Source organism: Pan paniscus, chromosome 6, assembly GCF_029289425.2.
Source record: "Pan paniscus chromosome 6, NHGRI_mPanPan1-v2.0_pri, whole genome shotgun sequence".
In the NCBI taxonomy this organism is placed as follows: domain Eukaryota; kingdom Metazoa; phylum Chordata; class Mammalia; order Primates; family Hominidae; genus Pan; species Pan paniscus.
In genome coordinates this window covers 38,302,390-38,325,085 of record NC_073255.2, presented here as the reverse complement: position 1 = coordinate 38,325,085, position 22,696 = coordinate 38,302,390, and the positions used below count along the sequence as shown (strand labels likewise).

Below are 22,696 nucleotides of genomic sequence, written 5' to 3'. Positions count from 1 at the left end.
ACACCTTATACAAAAATCAATTCAAGATGGATTAAAGACTTAAACGTTAGACCTAAAACCATAAAAACCCTAGAAGAAAACCTAGGCATCACCATTCAGGACATAGGCATGGGCAAGGACTTCATGTCCAAAACACCAAAAGCAATGGCAACAAAGACAAAATTGACAAATGGGATCTAATTAAACTAAAGAGCTTCTGCACAGCAAAAGAAACTACCATCAGAGTGAACAGGCAACCTACAAAATGGGAGAGAATTTTTGCAACCTACTCATCTGACAAAGGGCTAATATCCAGAATCTACAATGAACTCAAACAAATTTACAAGAAAAAAACAAACAACCCCATCAAAAAGTGGGCGAAGGACATGAACAGACACTTCTCAAAAGAAGACGTTTATGCAGCCAAAAAACACATGAAAAAATGCGCATCATCACTGGCCATCAGAGAAATGCAAATCAAAACCACAATGAGATACCATCTCACACCAGTTAGAATGGTGATCATTAAAAAGTCAGGAAACAACAGGTGCTGGAGAGGATGTGGAGAAATAGGAACACTTTTACACTGTTGGTGGGACTGTAAACTAGTTCAACCATTGTGGAAGTCAGTATGGCGATTCCTCAGGGTTCTAGAACTAGAAATACCATTTGACCCAGCAATCCCATTACTGGGTATATACCCAAAGGACTATAAATCTTGCTGCTATAAAGACACATGCACACGTATGTTTATTGCAGCATTATTCACAACAGCAAAGAATTGGAACCAACCCAAATGTCCAACAATGATAGACTGGATTAAGAAAATGTGGCACATATGCACCATGGAATACTATGCAGCCATAAAAAATGATGAATTCATGTCCTTTGTAGGGACATGGATGAAATTCGAAATCATCATTCTCAGTAAACTATCGCAAGAACAAAAAACCAAACACCGCATATTCTCACTCATAGGTGGGAACTGAACAATGAGATCACATGGACACAGGAAGGGGAATATCACACTCTAGGGACTGTGGTGGGGTGGGGGGAGGGGGGAGGGATAGCATTGGGAGATATATCTAATGCTAGATGACGAGTTAGTGGGTGCAGCGCACCAGCATGGCACATGTATACATATGTAACTAACCTGCACAATGTGCACATGTACCCTAAAACTTAAAGTATAATAAAAAAAAAAGAAAAAGAAAAAGAAAACAGCCCTTTGAATGTAAAATAGAAAATAAAATAAAATAAAAATGAAAGCAAGCTATATGGTCTATATGCCATCTTAAGTTTAAAATCATATTCAATGTTTTTATAAAATAAAGCACTGAAAAAAATCAGCTTTAATTTTTCCAACTCATCATAAAATGAAGACAATTCCACATGTAATCTACTAACTCTCATTCCCCAGTACCATTCCTTTTTATTTTAAATGGAAACAATCTACTGGACTTTTGGAGTTCTCCGTATCTTTGTCACAACTCACAAGCTGTAAAAACTTAATTGAGGTTTCAACCAACGGTAGAGCAGTGTGCAAGTTTATCCACACCATTTTGTGGAAAATCAAGCACACTGCCTCCTATTGGATGAAAATCTAAAACCTCCTTAACAAATACAAGCTAAGAGACCTTCAGAAGTTTCGGCTGCAGTGCAAGCAGAAAGCTGCTGCAAACCAACCCACTCTGATCCCTTTTGAAAGTTTATATTTTGCCAGGAACATTTCTATTTGACCTGTACTCCCATTCCAACCCCAAATTCTTTAGATGGAGGAACACAAAGTAGATTACCTGAATTATTATAAAACGTGATCCTGGATGGAGATCATGAGTTTTAAAACAAAGCAAAATACTGATGTCTGATGGAGCCAGTCACCTTGACTAAGCATTAAAGTTTAGTTCAGGCAAAAGCTTCCAGTTACCTGCACTACTCAGAAGCAACTTACAAAAAAAAATAAAGACTGGTAAATCAAATTGATAATGCAAATCCAGGGGAAAGCTGTTTCTGGTGGTGGTAAATTACATCACTTGGACCAGATTTCCCAGTGAGAACAACTGGAAAAGAACATATAAAAATCATTCCTTTGAAGGCACAGGAAAGCTAACAAGATAGTGATAAATTACCAGGTCAAGAGCCAGGGGACAATGGAGGCCCAAGAAAGACGAACCCTGAGTTTAAGCCTGCCTTTTCCTCTGTGGTCATTAGCTATGTGGCCTGCAACACTGAGCCTTCACTTATTCACCATCTCACACTATGACTTGCACTTATTTATATATTTCCACATAAGGGGAAGTATGGGCCATGAAAGTACATTGGATTAGAAGTCAGAAGACCTAGACTGTGGCTTTATGTCTCTGAGAAAATTTAAGCTTTAAACATAAGGTTAATGTCTCTGGGAAAATTATTTTAGTTCTCTGTATCTCAGTTCCCTCATCAGTAAAAAACCAGGACAATATTTTCCTTGCCAGGTGCTTACTAAGATTTAATGAGACATATTTAGCAAATGTAGGTAGTTAATCCCATACCATTATTCTTACTTGTGAGAGTTCTCTCTAAAGTTTATCTTTTCTGTGCGGGTTCACTTGAATAACAGCAGCAGAAATAGCAGCAACAGCAACAGAAGTAAAAACTATTTTGGGGCCGGGCGCAGTGGCTCACGCCTGTAATCCCAGCACTTTGGGAGGCCGAGGCAGGTAGATCACAAGGTCAGGAGTTCGAGACCAGCCTGGCCAAGATGGTGAACCCTCGTTTTGTATTTTGTAAAAATACAAAAATTAGTTGGGTGCAGTGGCAGGCGCCTGTAATCCCAGCTACTCGAGAGGCTGAGGCAGGAGAATCGCTTAAACCCCGGAGGCAGAGGTTGCGGTGAGCTGAGATCGCATCACTGCACTCTAGCCTGGGCAACAGAGCAAGACTCCATCCAAAAAAAAAAAAAAAAAACCTATTTCAGACCTCTTATGTGCTGAGAATCTTACAAATATTATTTCAATTAATTCTCTCAACTACCCTATGAGTGGGTATTATAACTTCCAACTGAGGATTTAGATGTAAGGTACTTCACTGAAAATTTCATAATTATTAAAAGTGGGAGCTGTAATATAATCCAGGACTATATAGCTGTAAATACCACACTTGACCACTGTGGCCCAGAGCCCGTCTTTCCCATTTCGTTATGTTTGTCTTTCAATCTGTTATCATTAGATCTGCTTAGGCTCCTTTTACTTTACTGGGCTTCAGAAATGACTTCTTCCCCTAGAAGATTCATGGTCATAATTAACATATTCGCAGAACCAAAATTTAAATCAGCTTCTTTATCCAAATGAATAACTTGCATATAATTAAATGAGATTTTACTGCATAATAAAAAAAAAAAAAGCACAATGCTCTGTGCCAGTTTGGTTGGGCGAAACTTTTACAAGAGTCCACCAAAGCTTTTAGCACCTTCATAGACTACTGTAACTGACATTATGGTTATAGCCTTTGGACACCATGGCTCTCGAAAACATAACAATGGTCAGACATGATTCTAATGAGTCTGAAGTACAAACACTCATTGCAGGCACTCATCATTGAGAATACTTGGAGCAGCCACTCCTATTATCAAGACATACAACACAAGGGGTCACATAAGACTCCTCAGGTGCCCATATATTTGACAGAGTCTGGAGAAAACTTTATTGCCACCTAGGACAAGAGAAGAACCATGTGAGTAAGCTAAAGGTACCAACTCCTCTCCTGACAATGATGTGTCCTTAATAATCTCAAAGAACAAGGAATGACTGAACTCAGGGAAAAACGTGTCTAAAAATACATGAAACCACTGATTTAAGTGAAAAGCAGTACAGGTTTCTTTTCTTTCTTTTTTTCTCTCCTCTCTTTAATTACTATGGATTTTTCAGGACCACCCAGAAACTTCACTATTTTAAGACATGGCTATTTATTTCTCTCTTGATCAAGACCGCCAATGGATATGAAACAGCTCCAGAAGGTCCATATGCTAGATTTCTATTTCTATTTTCTTCAAATAGAAATCAAGTCTGGAGAAAAAAAATATTTAGAATTGCATCTGGAATGACAGAGCTGCACATCATTCAATGTTAGTGTCAATTTTCACAGCTATCAAGCTAAGATAACAGTAGGGGAGCAGCACAAATCTCAAAACTGTAGAGTAACAGTGATGAAGTAGTGTGTTTACCCACACATTCATCCTAATTTTAAATATCATTGTCTATCAAATAAAGTTTAAATTTGAGTCTATACAGTCATTTATTTTAAAAATATTTATTTAGAGCCAACTAGCACAAGACACACTAAATACTATGGGGGGTTTTTTTCTTCCAAAAAGGTGAATCAGATATGGATCCTACCTTGAAGTAGCTTACACTCAAGTGATAATATAAGAATATATACAAAAATATAATGATGTAGAAAATGGAATGTACTTAGAGAAGTACAGTAAAGTGCTTTAGTAATTATTTGTTTTAGCTCTCATGCCCTAGCCCCATCCTAGAATAATATGAAGAATTATTTGTCAAATAAAAGTTATTCATGACAGAAAGGTCTATACAATACTGTAAATACAAATAATATAAAACTTTCCCAACAGTTTTGTACAAAAATTAATTATATAGCTTGAGTTTGTTTTAGTGTTACATGAAGCAAGCCATGAGTTGATTAAATGTGCCAGCATTTTTCTGGTATAGGCTTAAGCACATGCACATATAACTATAAAATATAAATCTACATTTATCCTTGTTAAATAGATTGGAGAAGAGCAAAAATTCAGTATGATCAGGCACTCATCATTGAGAATACTTGGAGCAGTCACTCCTATTATCCAAAGTTACTCCATTGAGTCAGACTGTTCATTTTTGTGAGGCCCCTTAGTGTGGGTTCAAATCTTGCCTCTGTTATTTTCTAGATATGTGGCCTTGGACTCATTTCCTCATCTATAAATTGGAACTAATAGTCCTGAGACAAAGATAAAAGCCCGAGTAGTTGACTTGAGAGCAGAGCCAAGAAGTGCCAATGGGGAGTGGCGAAATGTGATGAAAAGTGGAGAAAAAGCAATAAAGGGTGTATGCTGTTGAGCGGCAATGGGTGCTCACTCCTGCCAGAGAACTCTGAAGGATGGTGTATAACATAACTCTCACACTTACCCTGCATAAAGGATGAGGGAACCTGGGCATTAATCTACTAAGTCTATCAGTCATTGGCTGAGCATGGTGGCTATGTAGCCTCTGCCAAACAGGGATAGCCCTCAGGCAAAAAACTGCAGGTGTTGAGCAGGTGGAAGCATTCAGGAATGGTGAGAGGTTAAGAGATAGGAATGGGACATGCACAGCATGTGCTACCACTGCCTACTTCAAAGGGACATGGTGAGGATTAAATGAAATAACATATGAAAAGTCCTTGATCAATGCCTAGCACATAATAATGCTCAATAAAAGTTAATTTTCTTACATTCCTTTGGCATATCTTATTTGGGTGTGTGTTTAACTCTTCTCCCATTTTCTTTACAAAATAGAGAAATCTAGTTAGTGAAGTTCACTGGACTTAGTTCTAAGACTGCTAACCAATGTTTATGACCTTGACTTCAGACCTAATAGGTTAGAAAGGAACTAACAACTGCTGTTAAACAATACAAGCTAGATTTTTATTTCTTAGGCAGCTGGGGAGTTTCACCACTCCAAATGCAAAAAATGAAACATATTCCTGTTAACACTGTTAGTGATTTCATCCACAAATTCTTATTCATTGTTGTGGGTGAGAAGATCTGTGTTCACTTGGTTCTCACAAACTACTTATCAGTGAGATCTAAACCTAAATTTCCTATGTTAGGCAATAGACCAAATTTAAAATGATACCAATAGAGACTCAATCTTCACTACTTCTCACTGTTTATACATGGCTTTCTCTTCAAAAAGCAACAACTGGTAAGATTTTTCCTATTTATTGTATATGAAATGTGCTTCTAGTCAAAAACACCTACTCCAAGATGGGAAGTCATGGACTTGCCTTTTTCTATAACTTCCTGTCCCCAGTTCAAACCACTCATAAATTCCCTCTTGATAAAAAAAAGACTACAGTGATAATTTCTTTACTCTGTGCTTACAAATGTGTTCCATCAATTCTTTTTTTTTTTTTTTTTTTTTTTTTTGGAGATGAAATTGCTCTGTCGCCCAGGCTGGAGTGCAATGGTGCAATTTTAGCTCACTGCAACCTCTGCCTCCCGGGTTCCAGTGATTCTCCTGCCTCAGCCTCCCAAGTAGCTGGGATTACAGGTGCCTGCCACCGCACCAGCCCAATTTTTGTATTTTTAGTAAAGATGGGGTTTCACCACCTTGGCCAGGCTGGTCTTGAACTCCTGACCTCATGATCTACCCGCCTCAGCCTCCCAAAGTGCTGGGATTACAGGTGTTAGCCACCGCGCCCGGCCTATGTTCAATCAATTATAGGACATTTCTCCCCCACATCTCAGAAGTAGGGTTGTGTCTTATACTCAGTGGTATATAATAACTTCTGGCTTTCAGGTTCCGGTCATGCTATAGTTTTCATTGCCTGAGCATGTACAGCCTTTATCTTAGCAGTTCATATTATGTCATGTCCACTGACTTGTGTGCAATGTTAATACTCCTCAATGAATTAATTACCATTTAAATTATCTTTTAAAACCACACCATGACTTATCATTGAGCAAAAAAGTTACTGTGTGCACAGAAAGGTATGGAAATAGTGTAGTTAGAAGTATAAAGTTGAACTGAGTGAGGCAAACATTCATGACTGAAGAATGACAGCAATTTCATATTTTCTCACAAAGCAAAAGCTAAGCTGAAAGCTTTCCAGGATGTGAGACAAGAGAATACATCCAGATAGAATAAACCGTGTTATGCTTTGTTACTGAAAGACACACACAGAGATCACTATCCTATGTCAAGGTCAAGCAATACAACTAAGGTCAGGAAAAACTGGCAAATCCCTGAAATAGATGTGGTTTAATTAATTAATGTATCATGTAGGACTATTGTTAGAGCATTAAACATCAATTTGCCTAAAATTTCTTGCTGACTTTGAACAGAGGCTTCTTAACTTCAGGCAACGTACAGTTCAACTGAGGAGGAAAAATGAAGTTTTGAGTTTAGTCAAAAAGGAAAGTTTTTGAAAGGATATAAGAGGCTCAGAAAAAAAATCATGAAGGCAACAGTGGCACACTCAAGAAATGCTGCATCAACAATGCTCGTTATAGTACACGGGAGGGACAATGCTACATGGAAAAACACAGCAATGAGCTGTAGTTTAATGACTTGTCATGATTTAGGGGAATCAAACTTTGAATGTGAAGAAGTTTCAGGGATACCTTACTCAGTTTATGTTGCTTGTATCTTTCTTCTTATTCAGGCACAAGAGTAATGTATGATAAAATTTATGTCTAAATAAGTCTAAGAGAGCTCTTTCAATAATAAAAATAAAAGTAAGTGATAAAACTATTACATCATAGTTTAATTGGCAGTGTCTGGTTTTTTTGTCCTGATTCGTCCACAAAACAATGCCATAACTTAGAGTAGATGGCATTGTTGTCATACAGTGGCAATAATAACTACCAATTCTTGGATGCCTGTCACATGCCAGGCACCATTACTTGGAACTTCATGTACTTTATCTCAATTAGTCCTTACAAAGCCTTAAGATGTATATATAGAATGTCCTCGTGAAACGTGCACACCTTTGAAAAGTAGATGCCAAATGGGGTCATGCATCTAATGCAGTTTTTACAGCATTTAACACCACTGTATTATTATTGTTATTATTATTGTCTTCCAAAGGATATCAGTAATTAAGAACCAAAACCCTGAATCTGAAATAATAGTGAAGATAACCCAGGGAAACTCAATGCGTGGTTTAATTCATTGAGACCAAACAAGCAATGCCATTTTTAGTTACTTTGTGTAAGCAACATAATTTGGATATATATTTGCATATCTTACTGAAGAAGAAAAAACTTATTCTATATTTTTCTCACTCGATGTGTTTTATGTTATAGTAAATCATTTACAGTACCCAAAGCTAACAAAGGCTGGATTCTGTTGTTTAAATTTTTTAAAGTACAGGAAACTCCCTGTAACAGCTCCCATCCTAACCCTGTGAAAGGGGTGAGCCTGTGGTTCTGAGCACCTCAGAAATGGCCATTTCCTCACTCTGTACAGACTATGTTTTCCATCAAACTCCAGTCACCCCTTGATGAGAAAGGCACTAAAGAACCACGTTCATTAACTTTCTTAATATCATGTTCCCCTTCTGTACTGTTTGTTTACTGGTTCAGTAAGAATATAAAAAGAAAGCAACCTGAAATCAAATCCGAATGGCCACTCTCACCTCTCCAAAGCAGAACCAGTCCTTGGGGAATAGTCTAGTTCACCACCGTACAGATAAGGAAACCAATACTCCGTGAGTTCCACCACTTGCTAAGGACACAGAGCTAGTTAAGTATTTGTTCCAAAAGGGATTTGAACCCCAGTCTGACCTAATTCTGTTCAACTGATATGCCACAGTTTATATTTTGCAACTATTAGCTTTTAGGTTGCTTTCAGTGCTTCATAATTCAAATTCTAAAGGTAAACATTATGGTACCAAATGGATTTTAGGTTACTGCTTTTAGTGCATTAAGTTAGATGACTGATGCCAAGTACAAGATTAGTTTTATGATTGACATTTTCCTAGAGGACTCTCAGGAAAGACCATATCACAAATAAGTGGGTATGTCGATTTCACCATATGTCTGTCAGCACTATATATTAACAAATTTGGCTAAATCAATATAGGTGAAGTGTACCTAACAGTTGCTTTCACTTGTATATATTCATCACTGGTAAGATTGGAAATTTTTGTGTATATTGACTTGAATTATGAGGATATGTGAATGAACATGTATGTGAATATTTATTTGTGGTGGTTTGACTATAATCTATCTATATCTTTTAGCATCTGTACAGGAGAGACCAGGTTTTGTTCTTATAAAACCCAAAAATATTTGAGGTATCTTAGAAAAAGGGGAGGGGTGTGGAAACAGAGGTAGTATACTTCCTTTTCAAAAAATGATTAAAAACTACACAGTTGTTGGACAAGCATCTGTAATTATGTGAGACATTATGAAAATACATGGAGTATCAAGCAATACTTGTATACAACTATATGTTTAATTGCTTTAATTCTGTGGGAATGTAGAAGAATATTTCCTTATATTTATTAGAATATAGGACAAGTACATATAATAATTTTAGAGTACTTAATGAGAAATAAATTGCATCACACCATCCAAGTGAAATTCACAAGAGAATGGGAAGCCAGAATAAAGAGGGAGGAAATGAACATTGATTTACTTCTTAAAGAGAATAGAGAATAGATGGAAGGGTAGACAGGGGACACAATTTTAAGTGAAGAAAAAAATCCTTCTTCGCTCTGGCTTGATGGAAGAAGCTGTGTACCCATGGTTCACCTTTCCCAGAATGAAGGGGGTAGCCGGGGAGTCACATAAAATGAGCTTTAGAAATGAGATATGGTAGAACCAAGTGACTGAAGGTCCTCAATGCCTGGCACTGGAGTTCAATCTGAACAGGGGCCAAAAGAGCCATGTAAAGTATGTACACAGGTGCGTGATGGGAGAGCACTGGGCTGTGAGTCCAGCAAAGGTGTGAGGGGCACACCAATGCAGAGACATGGGCAAAAAGGCTACTTCGGATGCCAACACAGAAAGTCAGGTGGAAAAACAGGGCCTGAGCCAAGGGGCGTTTCCAGAAAGATTTCCAAATGAACAACAGCGGGCCAGGGAGATGAACTGAACACGGAGATTCAGGGAGACACAGAGCCACATGTTGTGGTCCACAGCACAGCGGGCGTGCTGCTTTTAAAGGAACGAAGGCCAGCAATTTCCATGTATATGTTTCTAAAACAATGTACTGTCACAGAAAGGTCAAAATCATCTCTTTGTAATTAGCAGACTCAAACTAGGTCAGGGAAAAGTATTTTAAGAAAACTAAACTAATATAAACACACCTCTAGCCAGGAATAAAATTGGTAAGCATTATGAAGTTGATGATGATCACTATTTTCCTCACTGTGATTGTTTGAATTTAATTATTACCTTATTCACATTTAAATCCTACTTTATTTCACAGAGGATTTGAAAAGGCATACAGAGAAAGTGATGCTTCAATTAATTCTTTATTTGTTTTTTTAGTCTCCTTATTTTAAAATGCATAAATACCAAATGTGTCCATTAAAGCACCATTCAATATTTGATGTAAAGAAAGTTTTTTAAAGTATACATCACAACTTGTGCATTGTATTCTACTTGACTTCTATCCTATACTATATTCTACAGTATTTCAACTATTTCAATTTTTCAAACAGCAAGAAAACCATGAGAAAGGCTCTAAGATATACCATATTCAACTGTAGTGAGGCAGAATATTATACAATTAAGTAATATCAGTTGCATCTCACTAGCAGCAACACAGAGTATGTGGTCATTATAACATGAAACTAGTTCTTTCATGTTTATCTTGCTGGCTAAGATCATGGGAATTACCAAAATATTTACTTTCTGCACTGTGTTCCCATAGACAGTTATAATTGGGATGATACTTTAACAGTCACAAAGGCAGACTTAATACTGACACCAGACTTCCTCTTTTTGTTTGCCTTTTAAGAAGAGGTCATTAATAACGGCAATGATTAGCCATCGCAGTCATCACTCAACCCAGACAGCAAGCACAATGGCCCTTACATTAAACCTGACCTATGACGTAGAAGTCTTTAAACCTTGTAAGTGAGCTTTGATAATTCCCTCCACACAATAGCATTTCCTATTATAAACATCTGTTTTCTCACATGAACCATGCTGAACACGTTATAAATAAGTTTCTCTTTCCATATCAGTTTGTAAAAGGGATAATCAATCAAAAAATAAGGCTGAAGGCCCAAGTCTCCTTCCCCCACTGACGTAAATTTCCATCCTAACTTTCCCAGGGGATTTTTAAGTTCAGTACTAGGGAAGGTAACTATTAAACCCTTAAGAACACAGTAAAGCTTTCCTTCTTCAAATTATAGATAATATCTAGTAAAGACATTGAACGTACTTTAAAAGAAAAGAAACAGGCATAATGCTATACAATGTGCTAATATTCCTTCCAACTCTAGGATTCTATGCAATCAGGTCCCCAAACCAGTGTACTATTGCTCTTTTCATTAGAGATTCCTCTGGAGTCAGGTGAGCATAAATGAATATTAGAACAGACATCTGATACAGGCAGTTTTGGAAATATCAAAACTGCTCCTCCTTGTTCTCTTGCCATAAGCTGGATGAAGAATCTTAGTCATTTAAGCTGTTTACTAAGATAATGAGAAGGAGATTTGTACAGAGATCAGGAAGGGCAAAGAGGATTCATCTACATACCAACTCTAAGTGACAGTGACCACCTAGAATGCTGTATTCAAAAGGATTCTGAGACCACGTGCAGGCTCAACAGAAAAAAATTAATCATGGTTACAATGTTTACCAAGGCCACATGGGGGAATAGGAACAGCAGCACTTGTGCCAGCTTCTTGCCTCTCTTATATGCATACATCTCCCCAGAGAAGTTTCTTGTTCCTAAAAGTGTCTGGTTATTGCACATCTGAACAGGCTGAACCTAGGATACCACAAATAGGTACTGCAAATGCAAACACCATGGTATAACTTAATGTCAGTATCCTACCCTAATCTCATTAGTGTGTTAAAATGTGCTGAGGTGGTCAACTCAACTGATAAGATGTTTTTTCTCTTGACGACTGATAGTGCTATGCAACAGAACTTTCTGCAATAACGGAAATGTCCTATATCTGGGCTATCCAATGTGGTAGCCACTCATTCACATGTGGCTATTTGGTAGCTGAAATACAGCCAGTGTGTTCTTATTTCTTTTTATTTAAATTCACATGACAAGCGGCTACCATATTAGGCAGCACAGGACTAGAATGTTTGCTTGCAATGTTAAAGTAAATCCACAGAGGATTGGCTCTAAGTCTGTTTTGCTTAGTGAGGTATGCTGTGTGCCTAGAACACTGCCTAAGACATAGTATGTGCTAAGATCCTCATTGAATGAATGAATGAGTAAAGAGATTTGTCCTATCAGGCCATCCTGAAGTATGGATGGTTTTGCATCTTTTGGCTTCTGTGCAGCATGATTAGAGGGAGATGTGTATAATACCACAATTCAACACTCTCTCAGACTCAAACCAGTAACACAGCCCTCACTGAGCTTAGCAGATAAAGTATTTCCCATAGAACTTCAAGCAGACAGAGGGTCAATCGAGACATGTTTAAATTCTGCATTGAGAATTCAAATACCCTGAAATATCTCCAGCCCCTAACCTGAAAGATATGAAAACAATTTATTTTAAAATTGCCCAATCTGATACTCTGCTAGAACATTATTTTGGGTGACACTTCTTTATCATCACAGGAAGACGGTAGAGACAATACTAGGTTATCAAACGGAACCAAGTGTAAGAGCTTTTTTAGGAGACACCAAACAGAATATTTAATGTTCTTCTGTCATGAAAAGGGGTATCCGCACAAAAACACATCTGGCACATATAACTTTGAGCACTTTTAAAAATTTACATATACCAGCATTTATTTGCCCCAAAATAGTATTAAGGAGTGACAAAAATGGAAAGGCATCATTAAAGAGACAGATCACAGACAACGATTAATTCTGCTCCAAATGAAATGGCATTTTAAACAAAATACTGACAATATAGCGTGGAGAACATTACTTTTAATCAGCAATAGCACATTCTAAATATTTTTGCGTTGTGAACCTGATGTCATTAGGGAGAAAACACTCCAGAGTTGGCTATTGCATTTAGGCTGCCTTTTAACACATACCATCAAAATAACAACAAATCATTACACAGTGCTGTCTGAAACATAAACAAAACATCTTCTGAGCACTTTCTTTTACCTCTCAATACTTGTGGGGACATGTGACCTGGAGCTGAGAGGCTCTTCTGAAAATGTCGTCCACATGTCTAAAGTTTTCCCTCTCACACGTGTACTCTGCCATCCACCCTCAACCAAACCATCTAAATTACATTCAGATTTTTGTGGTATCATAATAACTTCAATATGGGATATATTTTCAACATTCTGGTAAGAGAGTCCTTTCTTCCCTGCCTCACCCTTCTTCCAAGTTATTTCAGGTTTGCATATTTCATTTTCACATCTCAGTGGGATACCCATCACATAACATTTATTTGTGAGGTCTAAAGGCATAATGTGGGGGATTGTGAACTAGCATGTCAAAACCACATACTGCATGCGTATGTCTTAAAGAATGAAAAAGGATTCCTTTTTTCTCAAGATGTATAAGCTGTCTCAACAGTATAAGTCCAAAGTGAATACCACAACCTAATTAAAGATGAAGAGCATAACAAGCAGTATTAAAATGTCTTTTTTGATTCATTCTTCTCCAAGTTATGTTTTTATCAAATATTTTGTCTCATTAATGACTCCAAAGACATAATGAGTATACATACCTTCTAATCTCACCGAATTCAGAAGAGAGTTGAAAGAATTTTCTTCTACATGTTTTGGGGGCTATGACAGCAGAGAATGTACAGGCAGGGTAGAAAGGGGCTTTCAGGAGAGACTAAGTCCATTCACCTGCCTACAGGGATAAGCATGCTTATATATTCCCAGACAAATAAGACTTTTTAAAGATCTCTCAAGTAAGAAATACCACAATCTCTTCTGGGTACCAATTCCTACATTTAGAACATTTATTTCTAGGAAAGTCTTCCTTTGAGTCTAACCGTGCTTCAGGGCCAGCTTCATGAACATTCAAGCTCTGTAGTCACAAAGGGGCTCATGCTCAGAAGGACAACCTGCCAGCCCTGCCTGGCTTAATGTTTTGTTGTCACCATCTTGAAATTTTTAATAATTTTACCTCTGAATTTGTGTTTCCTAAGTGAACTCTGATGGAGCAATGAAGCACGTGTATAAAAAGGGAAGATATATGCAGTATGCATGCCCCCTTTCTCCTTTCTGTCTCATTCACATGTAGCCCCATGAGCTCTGAATTCCTGTGGCCCCATGATGAGTAGGGGTTCAGGGAGACTCAAAGCAACTACAAGGAAGGCATGTTATGTCTAGACTGATTAAGTGGGGACACTGGTAGCCCTGAGAGGCTTTCCATGAGAACCAGACATATTTTGAATAAAGAAGGAAGGCAACAGAGTTCAAAGCAACAGGAATGACCGAAGAAGCCCATTGTATCTTTTCTTACTCCTGTTACTTCCCCTGTATTACCTAATCACTTACAGTGAAAATGATAACATAGAAGGAAAGAAAAAGAGTGATACATAGTTCCTTTTCCTTTCAGTCCTTCCTTTCTCATCAGTAAGCTGAAGGTAGAGAGCACTGGAAGATAGGCACATATCAAGAAATGAAATAAAAAGTTAAGTCTGGTGATTCCACAGTTCTATAAGAACAAAATATATGTGTAAGGACAAGCTACAAAATATAAATTGTGTAATTTTGTTGATTCTGCATATGAGTCTAATGCAGTCATATTTGTATTTCAAAGAGGCACTGCATATTACAAAGACCAATGGTAAAATTCACACTAACAATTTAAATTTTTTATTTTTCTTACTTAGAACATAAAATAGCAAATAAAAAACGCCATGATAAGTCAGGAGAGACGCTGCAGAAAGAAAAAAGCTTTGCTTTTAGTACGTGTTTTAACAGCACTTTATCACCTCTTCCCCTAGTTTTTGAACAAGGAGGTTCAAGTATTCATTATGCACTAGGCCTTGCAAATTGCGTAGCTGGCCCTGACCCGCTTCCTCAAGCTCCAGATTACATCCACTGCATCTATTCTTTGAGGTCACCATTTGTTAGTTTTCACCCTTTCCTTCATTCATCTACCCGACAAATACTGACTGCTCTGTGCTCAGGCACTGTGCCAGGTACTGAGGATATAAAAAGGAATAAGATATTATCATTCTTAAATGTAGTTGTGAAGATGGACAAATAACCATGAAAGTTACTAAGACTGGGCCAGATGTGATAGTTCACGCCTTGTAATCCCAGCACTTTGGGAGGCAAAGGCAGGAGGATCACTTGAGGTCAGGAGTTCAAGACCAGCCTGGCCAACACAGTGAAACTCTGTCTCTATGAAAAATACAAAAAAAAATTAGTTAGGCATGGTGGCACGCGCCTGTAATCCCAGCTACTCGGGAGGCTGAGGCAGGAGGTTCGCTTGAACCCAGGAGGCAGAGGTTGCAGTGAGCTGAGATCACACCATTGCACTCCAGTCTGGGCAACAGAGCAAGACTCCATCTCAAAATGAAAAAACAAACAAACAAACAAACAAAAAAACTGATCTTGCATAACTTTAGTGAGGACAATAAATAATATACATAAAATGTACAAATCACTTCCAGTAATGATTGCTAATCTTTAGCACTCTATGTAATTATCTCATTTAATTCCTATTACAACTTACTGGGTAGGTCCTATTATTGTTTCCATCTTACAGCTACAGAAGAGAGATTTAGAACAGTTAAGAAACTGAACCACAGTGATTTTGTCACTAAGTGGTGGAACCAATAACTGAAGTCACCCAAACCTGTTTGACTACTAAATCTGAGTTCATAAGTGACAGCTATCATTCTTATTAATATAATCCTAACCATTATTTATTTTCTAGTATTACAGTTGTGTCTCCATTTCTAGTTTCTCAAAGGTCAATTTTAGTCGCAATTTTGTCAATCATCTTATAATATATCATTCACCACTAAACAAAAATGTGTATTCTAACTTTTTCCAATTTACTTACTAATAGTTTGGTTAGCACATAAAATATAGCTTCTTTTTTAAAAAAAAAATCTGGCAATCCTCTGACCTAACTGTAGAAAATTCAATTCAGCTGATAAAACTGTGGTTTTCAAAATTACATTCATGATCCTGTTCACTAAAATATAGGCAGACAGAAAGAGTTAAGAAAAGTACTTAACTCTTAAAGCCTAAATTTTCCCATAGGTAAAATGGGGATGGAAACAGTACTTTAATTACCTCACTGGCCCATGCTTAAGAGTAAATAATTCTTACAAAACACTTAAAATAACACCTGGTACCTAATAACCACTCAAAAAAATTGTTATTTTTAATATTACTATTTTTAGTTCTCAAATCTAGGTTTTAAAATGGATTTGAAATGATTTCCCCTTGAAATGTTTTCATCCAATATGAAGAACTAAGTTCAAGGGTCTCTGATTTCCGAGATTTGTATTTTCTTTTGTAAATAAAAGCACACAAAAAGTCCCCCAGAACGGCCCGTGGTGGTCATATATATCTCTACAATTCAAAGGATCTCAGAGGTTTTAAGTTAAATAATCCTTTCCTGAAAATGCCAAATACTACCCTCATTTTTTCTCTTTTCATTCTAAACTGCCTATGCTAGGACTGAGGGTAAAAGAGTTTATAAACTACACATAAAGAACTCTATAAATGTAAGGAACTATTCACATCAGTTATAGCAAGGCTATCTCCATTCTCTCTAACCTTTGAAGTGACACTTAAATTTAAGAAGGTTGAGCAAATTAAAATGGCCGAAGTGTTTTCTCTGGCGGAAAAGGAAAGGATTAGCTAATCTGAAGGTTACTGCCGTCATCTAGACTGTCAAATGACTGTTTCCCTGGCTTCTAAGTGATTGAAGAACACATAAAAAGTAGACTGGACCACATAAAAATTGACTATATACCTATTCTTAAAATAGCTCTACAGAAAAAGGCCTTTGTTTGACATTTTTATTATGGTTTAAAGACAAGGAAAGCAGCATTTTTGTAAAAAATCAAACCCTTATTTGATACCTTAGAAAACCTGATAGCCATGTGATATCTTCCTAAAGCCGAAACTTCAATAATGCTGGCTGTTCCCACCACAGGCTTTCAGGTCCTTACCAATTCTTGAGTGTCTTCTTGTAGCGGCAGAAATGCCGCTTCCAGAATAGCAACCTGGTCAGCACTAAGCTTCTGCCACAGCGCGATCAGCAGAATCACCAAATGGGTGGCACTCTTCAGCCTGGTGAATGACTGGAACAGATTGCCTTGGTTTTCCTCCACTGCATCTGCTAGAGCAATTACCTGCAGATATTACAAACTTTGGTTAGGGATAATTTCACAATTATTGAGCCCTCAACAAATTACGTCTGGCACACTTTTGTTTTTCTTCAAGACAACTTGATGAACTTTGTCTTCCACAAACACAAGCTATGTTGAGTAATAAAAGAGTTATCATTCATCTGCTCACTTCCTTCTTTTAAAAAAAAATGCCCACAGTAATTCCAAATCCATATGGCCAGAAGTGGAAAATATCCACAAAATAAGCTTAGCAGGGACAGTGTTCAGTGTCTGCTTTGCCATCTATTGACTTTCTTCAATATATGGTAATATAAGTAACCTCTAATAAAGTTATCTCAGTCTTTATTACCAGCCACATAAATTAATCAATTAAAACATTCTCAGAAGAATAATTGCATTTGCCTTGTAGTTCAAAATAACTTCATTACACTTTTTTCAGAACATCGTTTTCCTCTAATATTAGTCTTTAGATGCTACATGGTATTGAGATATCTAATATTTCTTTATTATATCTAAAAGGTAGATAATGTTCAAACATTTGACCAGTTGAGTAATGCGATTTTTAACACAAATATCAGGTACCAGCCCACAGGGACCTGAAAGAAAAAAAAAAAAAGTTCAGGGCGTGTTAACTTTACAATGCCAAATCTACTTAGGATAAAATTGGCAGGAGTGAGTAGAATTGACTTTTTTTCATCTTTTTGAATAATCCTGTGGAAAAAAGAACTAAAGCAACAATTGGATGAAACATCCAAAACTGCCCATTGGTGTTTTATTTTAGTTTAATGTCTTGGTGAATTTTGTGCTCATTAAAAGTAATGAACTGACTGCCGCAGAGGCTCAAGGCGTCTGACAGTCCCCAGAACAGCATTAGCAAAAGCCAGGGCCATATGAGCTCCTTTCTACAAGCCCCCACCAGCTGGGGGACTGGAGTTCAGATGAGTTTCAGAAGTCTGGTGCAGATGATCCATTTGGTGATATTTCACGGTTTATTGACACGGGCCCAAAGGGCTTTTTAAAAAATCATCATTCAAACAAGTACAATGTACAGCTGTGTGGTCTCCCAAATTCCATGTCGGGAGAGGGGCTGTACAGAAACAGCCCTCAGAGTGTCTCGGAGATACTGGAAAAGAGATGTAGGCAGAGCAACTGAAGGTCCTTGCCTGAAATTGCTGGGGCGACCAAGATTCTTTGCCACTTCACTGAGGGCTTGCAGGAGTTATAAAAGGCAATGACAATTCACATTTAGCTCTACAGGGAGGCATGGAAGTTTAAACAAAGACTAGCATAATGTAAAGTGCATTGCTTGCTATGTGCCTAGTACTGTGCTACTCCCCAATTACATTCAAAAGAACTATACAATATCTCACAGTCCACAAGGATCTTATAATTTGTTGGAAAGAAAACATACATACACAGCCAATTAGTGGGAAGAAACATTACTATAATAATGTCCTAATTGTGCAGAACAGAAAGTAAGTGTGAAAGAAGTTAGCAAAGGGACGGATTACTGTGGGCCAGAGTTAATATCCCTGGGGCCTCTTTTACTCAAACGGAGCTTGGAACTCATCCCTTCCCCATTACTTCAAGAAGTCCCCTCGAAAAGATGGAAAGAGCCCACTTTCCTTAAACCAAAACACCTGGAATCGTGTTCCTCCCTCACCCCCACCATGATTACAACAGACTCCTGTTAAAGTCTGAGTTTATACTCTTTTTCTTCCTGTGAATGTTACCAATTAGGCCTCATTGTGGGGCCATCACATTATGACACAGATGCTTATTGTCAAAAAGTCCAAATCATACAAGGATCAAGGTCATAAACACCCACTGAATGCCAGATATGTGCAAGAATTTGCGGGAAGTATTGTAGGGAATTCAATGGTGACAGATCTAATCTCCACCTTCAAAGAGTTTGTAATAGAAAGGAAAATCAGTCAAGGAGGCAAATATTGACCACATAAGGAAGACTCTACAGGCTATAAAGGAGAATTCCACTAACATTGCGATTATTATGTGAATAACTATCCCTCCAATTAATTGAACATAGGCCGCATGCCAAGCATTCTGCCCTGTGCCATACAGGTATCAGTGCCTTCAATCCTCACATCTCCCCTGCGACTTAGTTGATATTTTCTTTCACAGATGAGAACTCTGAGGCTCAGCAAATATAAGGTATTTGCCCAGGACTGTACGCAGGGTGTGCAAACTGTGCTCGAGCTTTGACGGGCCTGAACTTGTTTAACGCTCTGCTGTCTCTGCCTTGAAATTCTCAGTAATTTTATTTTTGAGCTTGCGTTTTGTAAGTAAAATTGATAGGGCAATGCAGCATGTACGTGCGCAGAGGAGTCATGTGCACTCATGAGTTAAATGCTCATACTTGCATTTAAAACTGAATTAATGTAACGATTAATGGTAAAATTCATGCTACTTATTTGAAATTTTAGTTTTTTCTTACTTAGAAAGCTACTAAAAAGAAAATAAGAAAATACCATCAGTAGCTGTGAAAGAGAGAGTACTGAAGAAAAGAAAAAGCTTTTTATTTTAGTGGTTTTAACAGCACTTTCTTCCTGCCTTTTGAACAAGGGCCCCTCATTTTCATTTTGCACTGGGATCCACAAAATAAGTAGTCAGCCTGACCATCACCTAGTAGATGAAAGAACAGGATTCAAACTCTGGAGTGTGTCTCACTCTAAATTTTGTTTGAGACCTTAAGCATGTTGTAGGTTCAGAGATGGGCATACTACTACTAGCTGAGTGTAGGGGGCCTTAGGAAGGAAGAGGTAGAGAAAGAAGCAGTGGTATGCCAGAACTAGCTCAGTCAGCTCCTCCCACATCAGGAGAAAGAACCTATTGTTCAGTTTTCAGAAATTTTGCAAGCCAGCTGTCACACATGGCCATTACTAACAATTAAATCACATAAACATAAAACTAAATAAATTACATTTAAAACAAAGGTAATAAATACTCAACATTCATTACTTCCTACTATTATCTAGTTTCTTGAGGTTATTTATGCCTATTGTATCCATATGTTGGAAACACTTTGCAATGGGCTACGGTTTACATTTCTTCCCAACTTTGCATTCAGGGACCTCACATTGGTAGCTTGAAATCAGCCATGGTGGAAGTATTTACTACATGAAAATCCACAAATGTTACAAAATCAGGCTTCCTACCCTTCCCCTTCTTCCCCAGAGAGCTATTTACTAGCACACCAGTGAGAAGAGGTATCTGAAATGTGTCCTAAAGAATAGATATTGAAGGCTGGGCGCGTGACTCACACCTGTAATCCCAGCACTTTGGGAGGCCGAGGCGGGCAGATCACAAGGTCAGGCATTCGAGACCAGCCTGGCCAACATGTTGAAACCCCATCTTTACTAAAAATACAAAAATTAGCTGGGCGTGGTGGCACGTGCCTGTAATCCCAGCCACTCGGGAGGCTGAGGCAGGAGAATCACTTGAACCAGGGAGTCGGAGGTTGCAGTGAGCCGAGATTGCGCCACTGCACTCCAGCCTGGTGACAGAGTGAGACTCCATCTCAAAAAAAAAAAAGAGTAGATATTGAATAAGTCCAGTTTAGGGACAGTGTTTGATGACATTAAAAAGGTAGGCTGGGCACTGTTGTAGAGGAACCAAAATGTCACAGTGAAAGCATTCACTTAACTCTGTAGGCACTGGGGAGCCACAGAGTATTCTGAGTGTGGGTGTTACTTAATGGAGGCTGCACTCTAAGCAGCTATCAGATCATAACAAATATTTGGGGCATTTTCTGGACTTAAAGGACGCTTTTACACACGTTCCTCACTATCAAGGGAAAAATCCTCACTAAGTGCAACAACATGTCAGTTCATGGACCCACCCAACTTGCTAAACACAGCTGTTATGGAAGAATGACTTCTCCGTGAGACAGCAGTCCAAGCCACAGGATCTTTCCTGAGCAAGGCCCAAAATATATCAATCAGACAGAAGCATCGTCTAAGTCTCATTCTCATTGGATATATTCCTGTGCCATTGTGGAAGGAGTCTGCTATCCCCAAATGGTCACAGAAACTGGAAAGAAATGGGATAAACAATTCCTTATGTAAATTACCCCCAAGGAAAATCTTCCTGACCTACTGGCCAGCATGAAATACTAAACAGCTCTCCATGTTCTCAATTTAGTTTTACACGTAACAGCCAAGTTTACTGTGTTCCCCACAAGAGCCAAATGAATTTAACAGAATTAACATAGTAAAAAGAGCTGGAAAAACTACACCCATGAAGATTCAGATCTCTGAGACCAAGGCCTAGAAGATCTCGCTGCTCACCTGGAACTGAGAAATGAGGCCAACCAGCTGCTAGGACTTAAATTTGAGGGAGAGCGATTTTTAAGGGTGCATCACTGGCTGAGCAAGATGTGTGTTCCCTAGTGTTCAACAGAACTACAGAAAGGGAGGGGTTTAGGAAACAATAAATGCTAACGATTTCAAGCACAATGTGTTGATGGCCTTTGTTTTGCTTTTTCAAATTGAAGGTTTCCAAATAAAATGGAGACCCCAAAGGACATCTCTGTCCAACTGACATATCAGTTGATGCCAAAGTAATGAGGCAGAGGCCCAGGGAGCTGCTTGCAGGAAAACGCTCAACTCATAAAGTGAGTGTGAAATTAATCCCAAATACTTCCAGCTGCCAAGATAGGCTCTAAAATTGGTTACAGGAAAGCAGCAGCAGCAACAGCAGAGTAGACATGAATCATCATACTATGTGAACACGGACATGTCCAATTTCTTCACCTAAACTTACCGTTGAAGCTGCCTCCATATTTTATGTGTGGCACTACCATTGCCTAAACACTACATTGCTGTTTAGCTGTCATTTCCTGAGGACTGACTGTGGGCCACGCACTGTGTGCAAGGCTGTCATACCCAGATTATCATGTGGTCCTCATGACAACCCTCTGAGATAGGAACTGCTGACCCCCTGGCCCCCCACTTCCCGATGAGGAAACAGAAGCTTACAGGCATCTGAACACACTGCCTGTGGTCATGAATAAGGGAAGATAAGGGCTAGGATTCTAATCCTGTCTTCTGATTTCCTACTGGGTGCCCTTTCTTCTACACCAATATACAAATTATATATTCAGCCCCATAATATAAACCAATATACAAATTATACATTCAGCCCCATAAAATAATCCAGTGAATTTTCATCTTGATATTTAAGCAAAGATACTAAGGAAGAACACTACTAATACATTACATCCACGATAGGCATATGCGCTTTAGTTATGCTTTCCTACTGTCACAGCTTTAAACATGAGGTCAATTCAAATTGGCTGGTTTCTGCACAAAGTTGTGTGGTACTGCCCAAAGTTACATTATAAAGGAAATTAGTTCATAACTTGTAAGAATGGGAAGTTAACATACTAAGGTTTTTTTCTTAACAAAGAGAATTTTATTATGTTCCATATAGCTCAAAAATATGAAGATTTTAGAAAACAGACATTTTCTAGGCCTGCTCCTTTAGTGAAGCTACTTTTTTCAAG

The 22,696-nt window shown here is 38.1% G+C and overlaps 1 protein-coding gene across 8 annotated transcripts in view; it reads right to left on the bottom strand.

The window, feature by feature from the left end:
* BBS9 (Bardet-Biedl syndrome 9) overlaps positions 1 to 22,696 on the bottom strand; it is a 485,000-nt gene that overhangs the window by 82,407 nt on the left and 379,897 nt on the right. For all 8 annotated transcript variants that reach the window (XM_008964335.5, XM_063605681.1, XM_003811959.6 and 5 more), the window contains one exon: positions 16,993 to 17,175. In XM_008964335.5, coding sequence (XP_008962583.1) covers positions 16,993 to 17,175 — 183 coding nt within the window. The remainder of the gene's footprint in view (positions 1 to 16,992; positions 17,176 to 22,696) is intronic.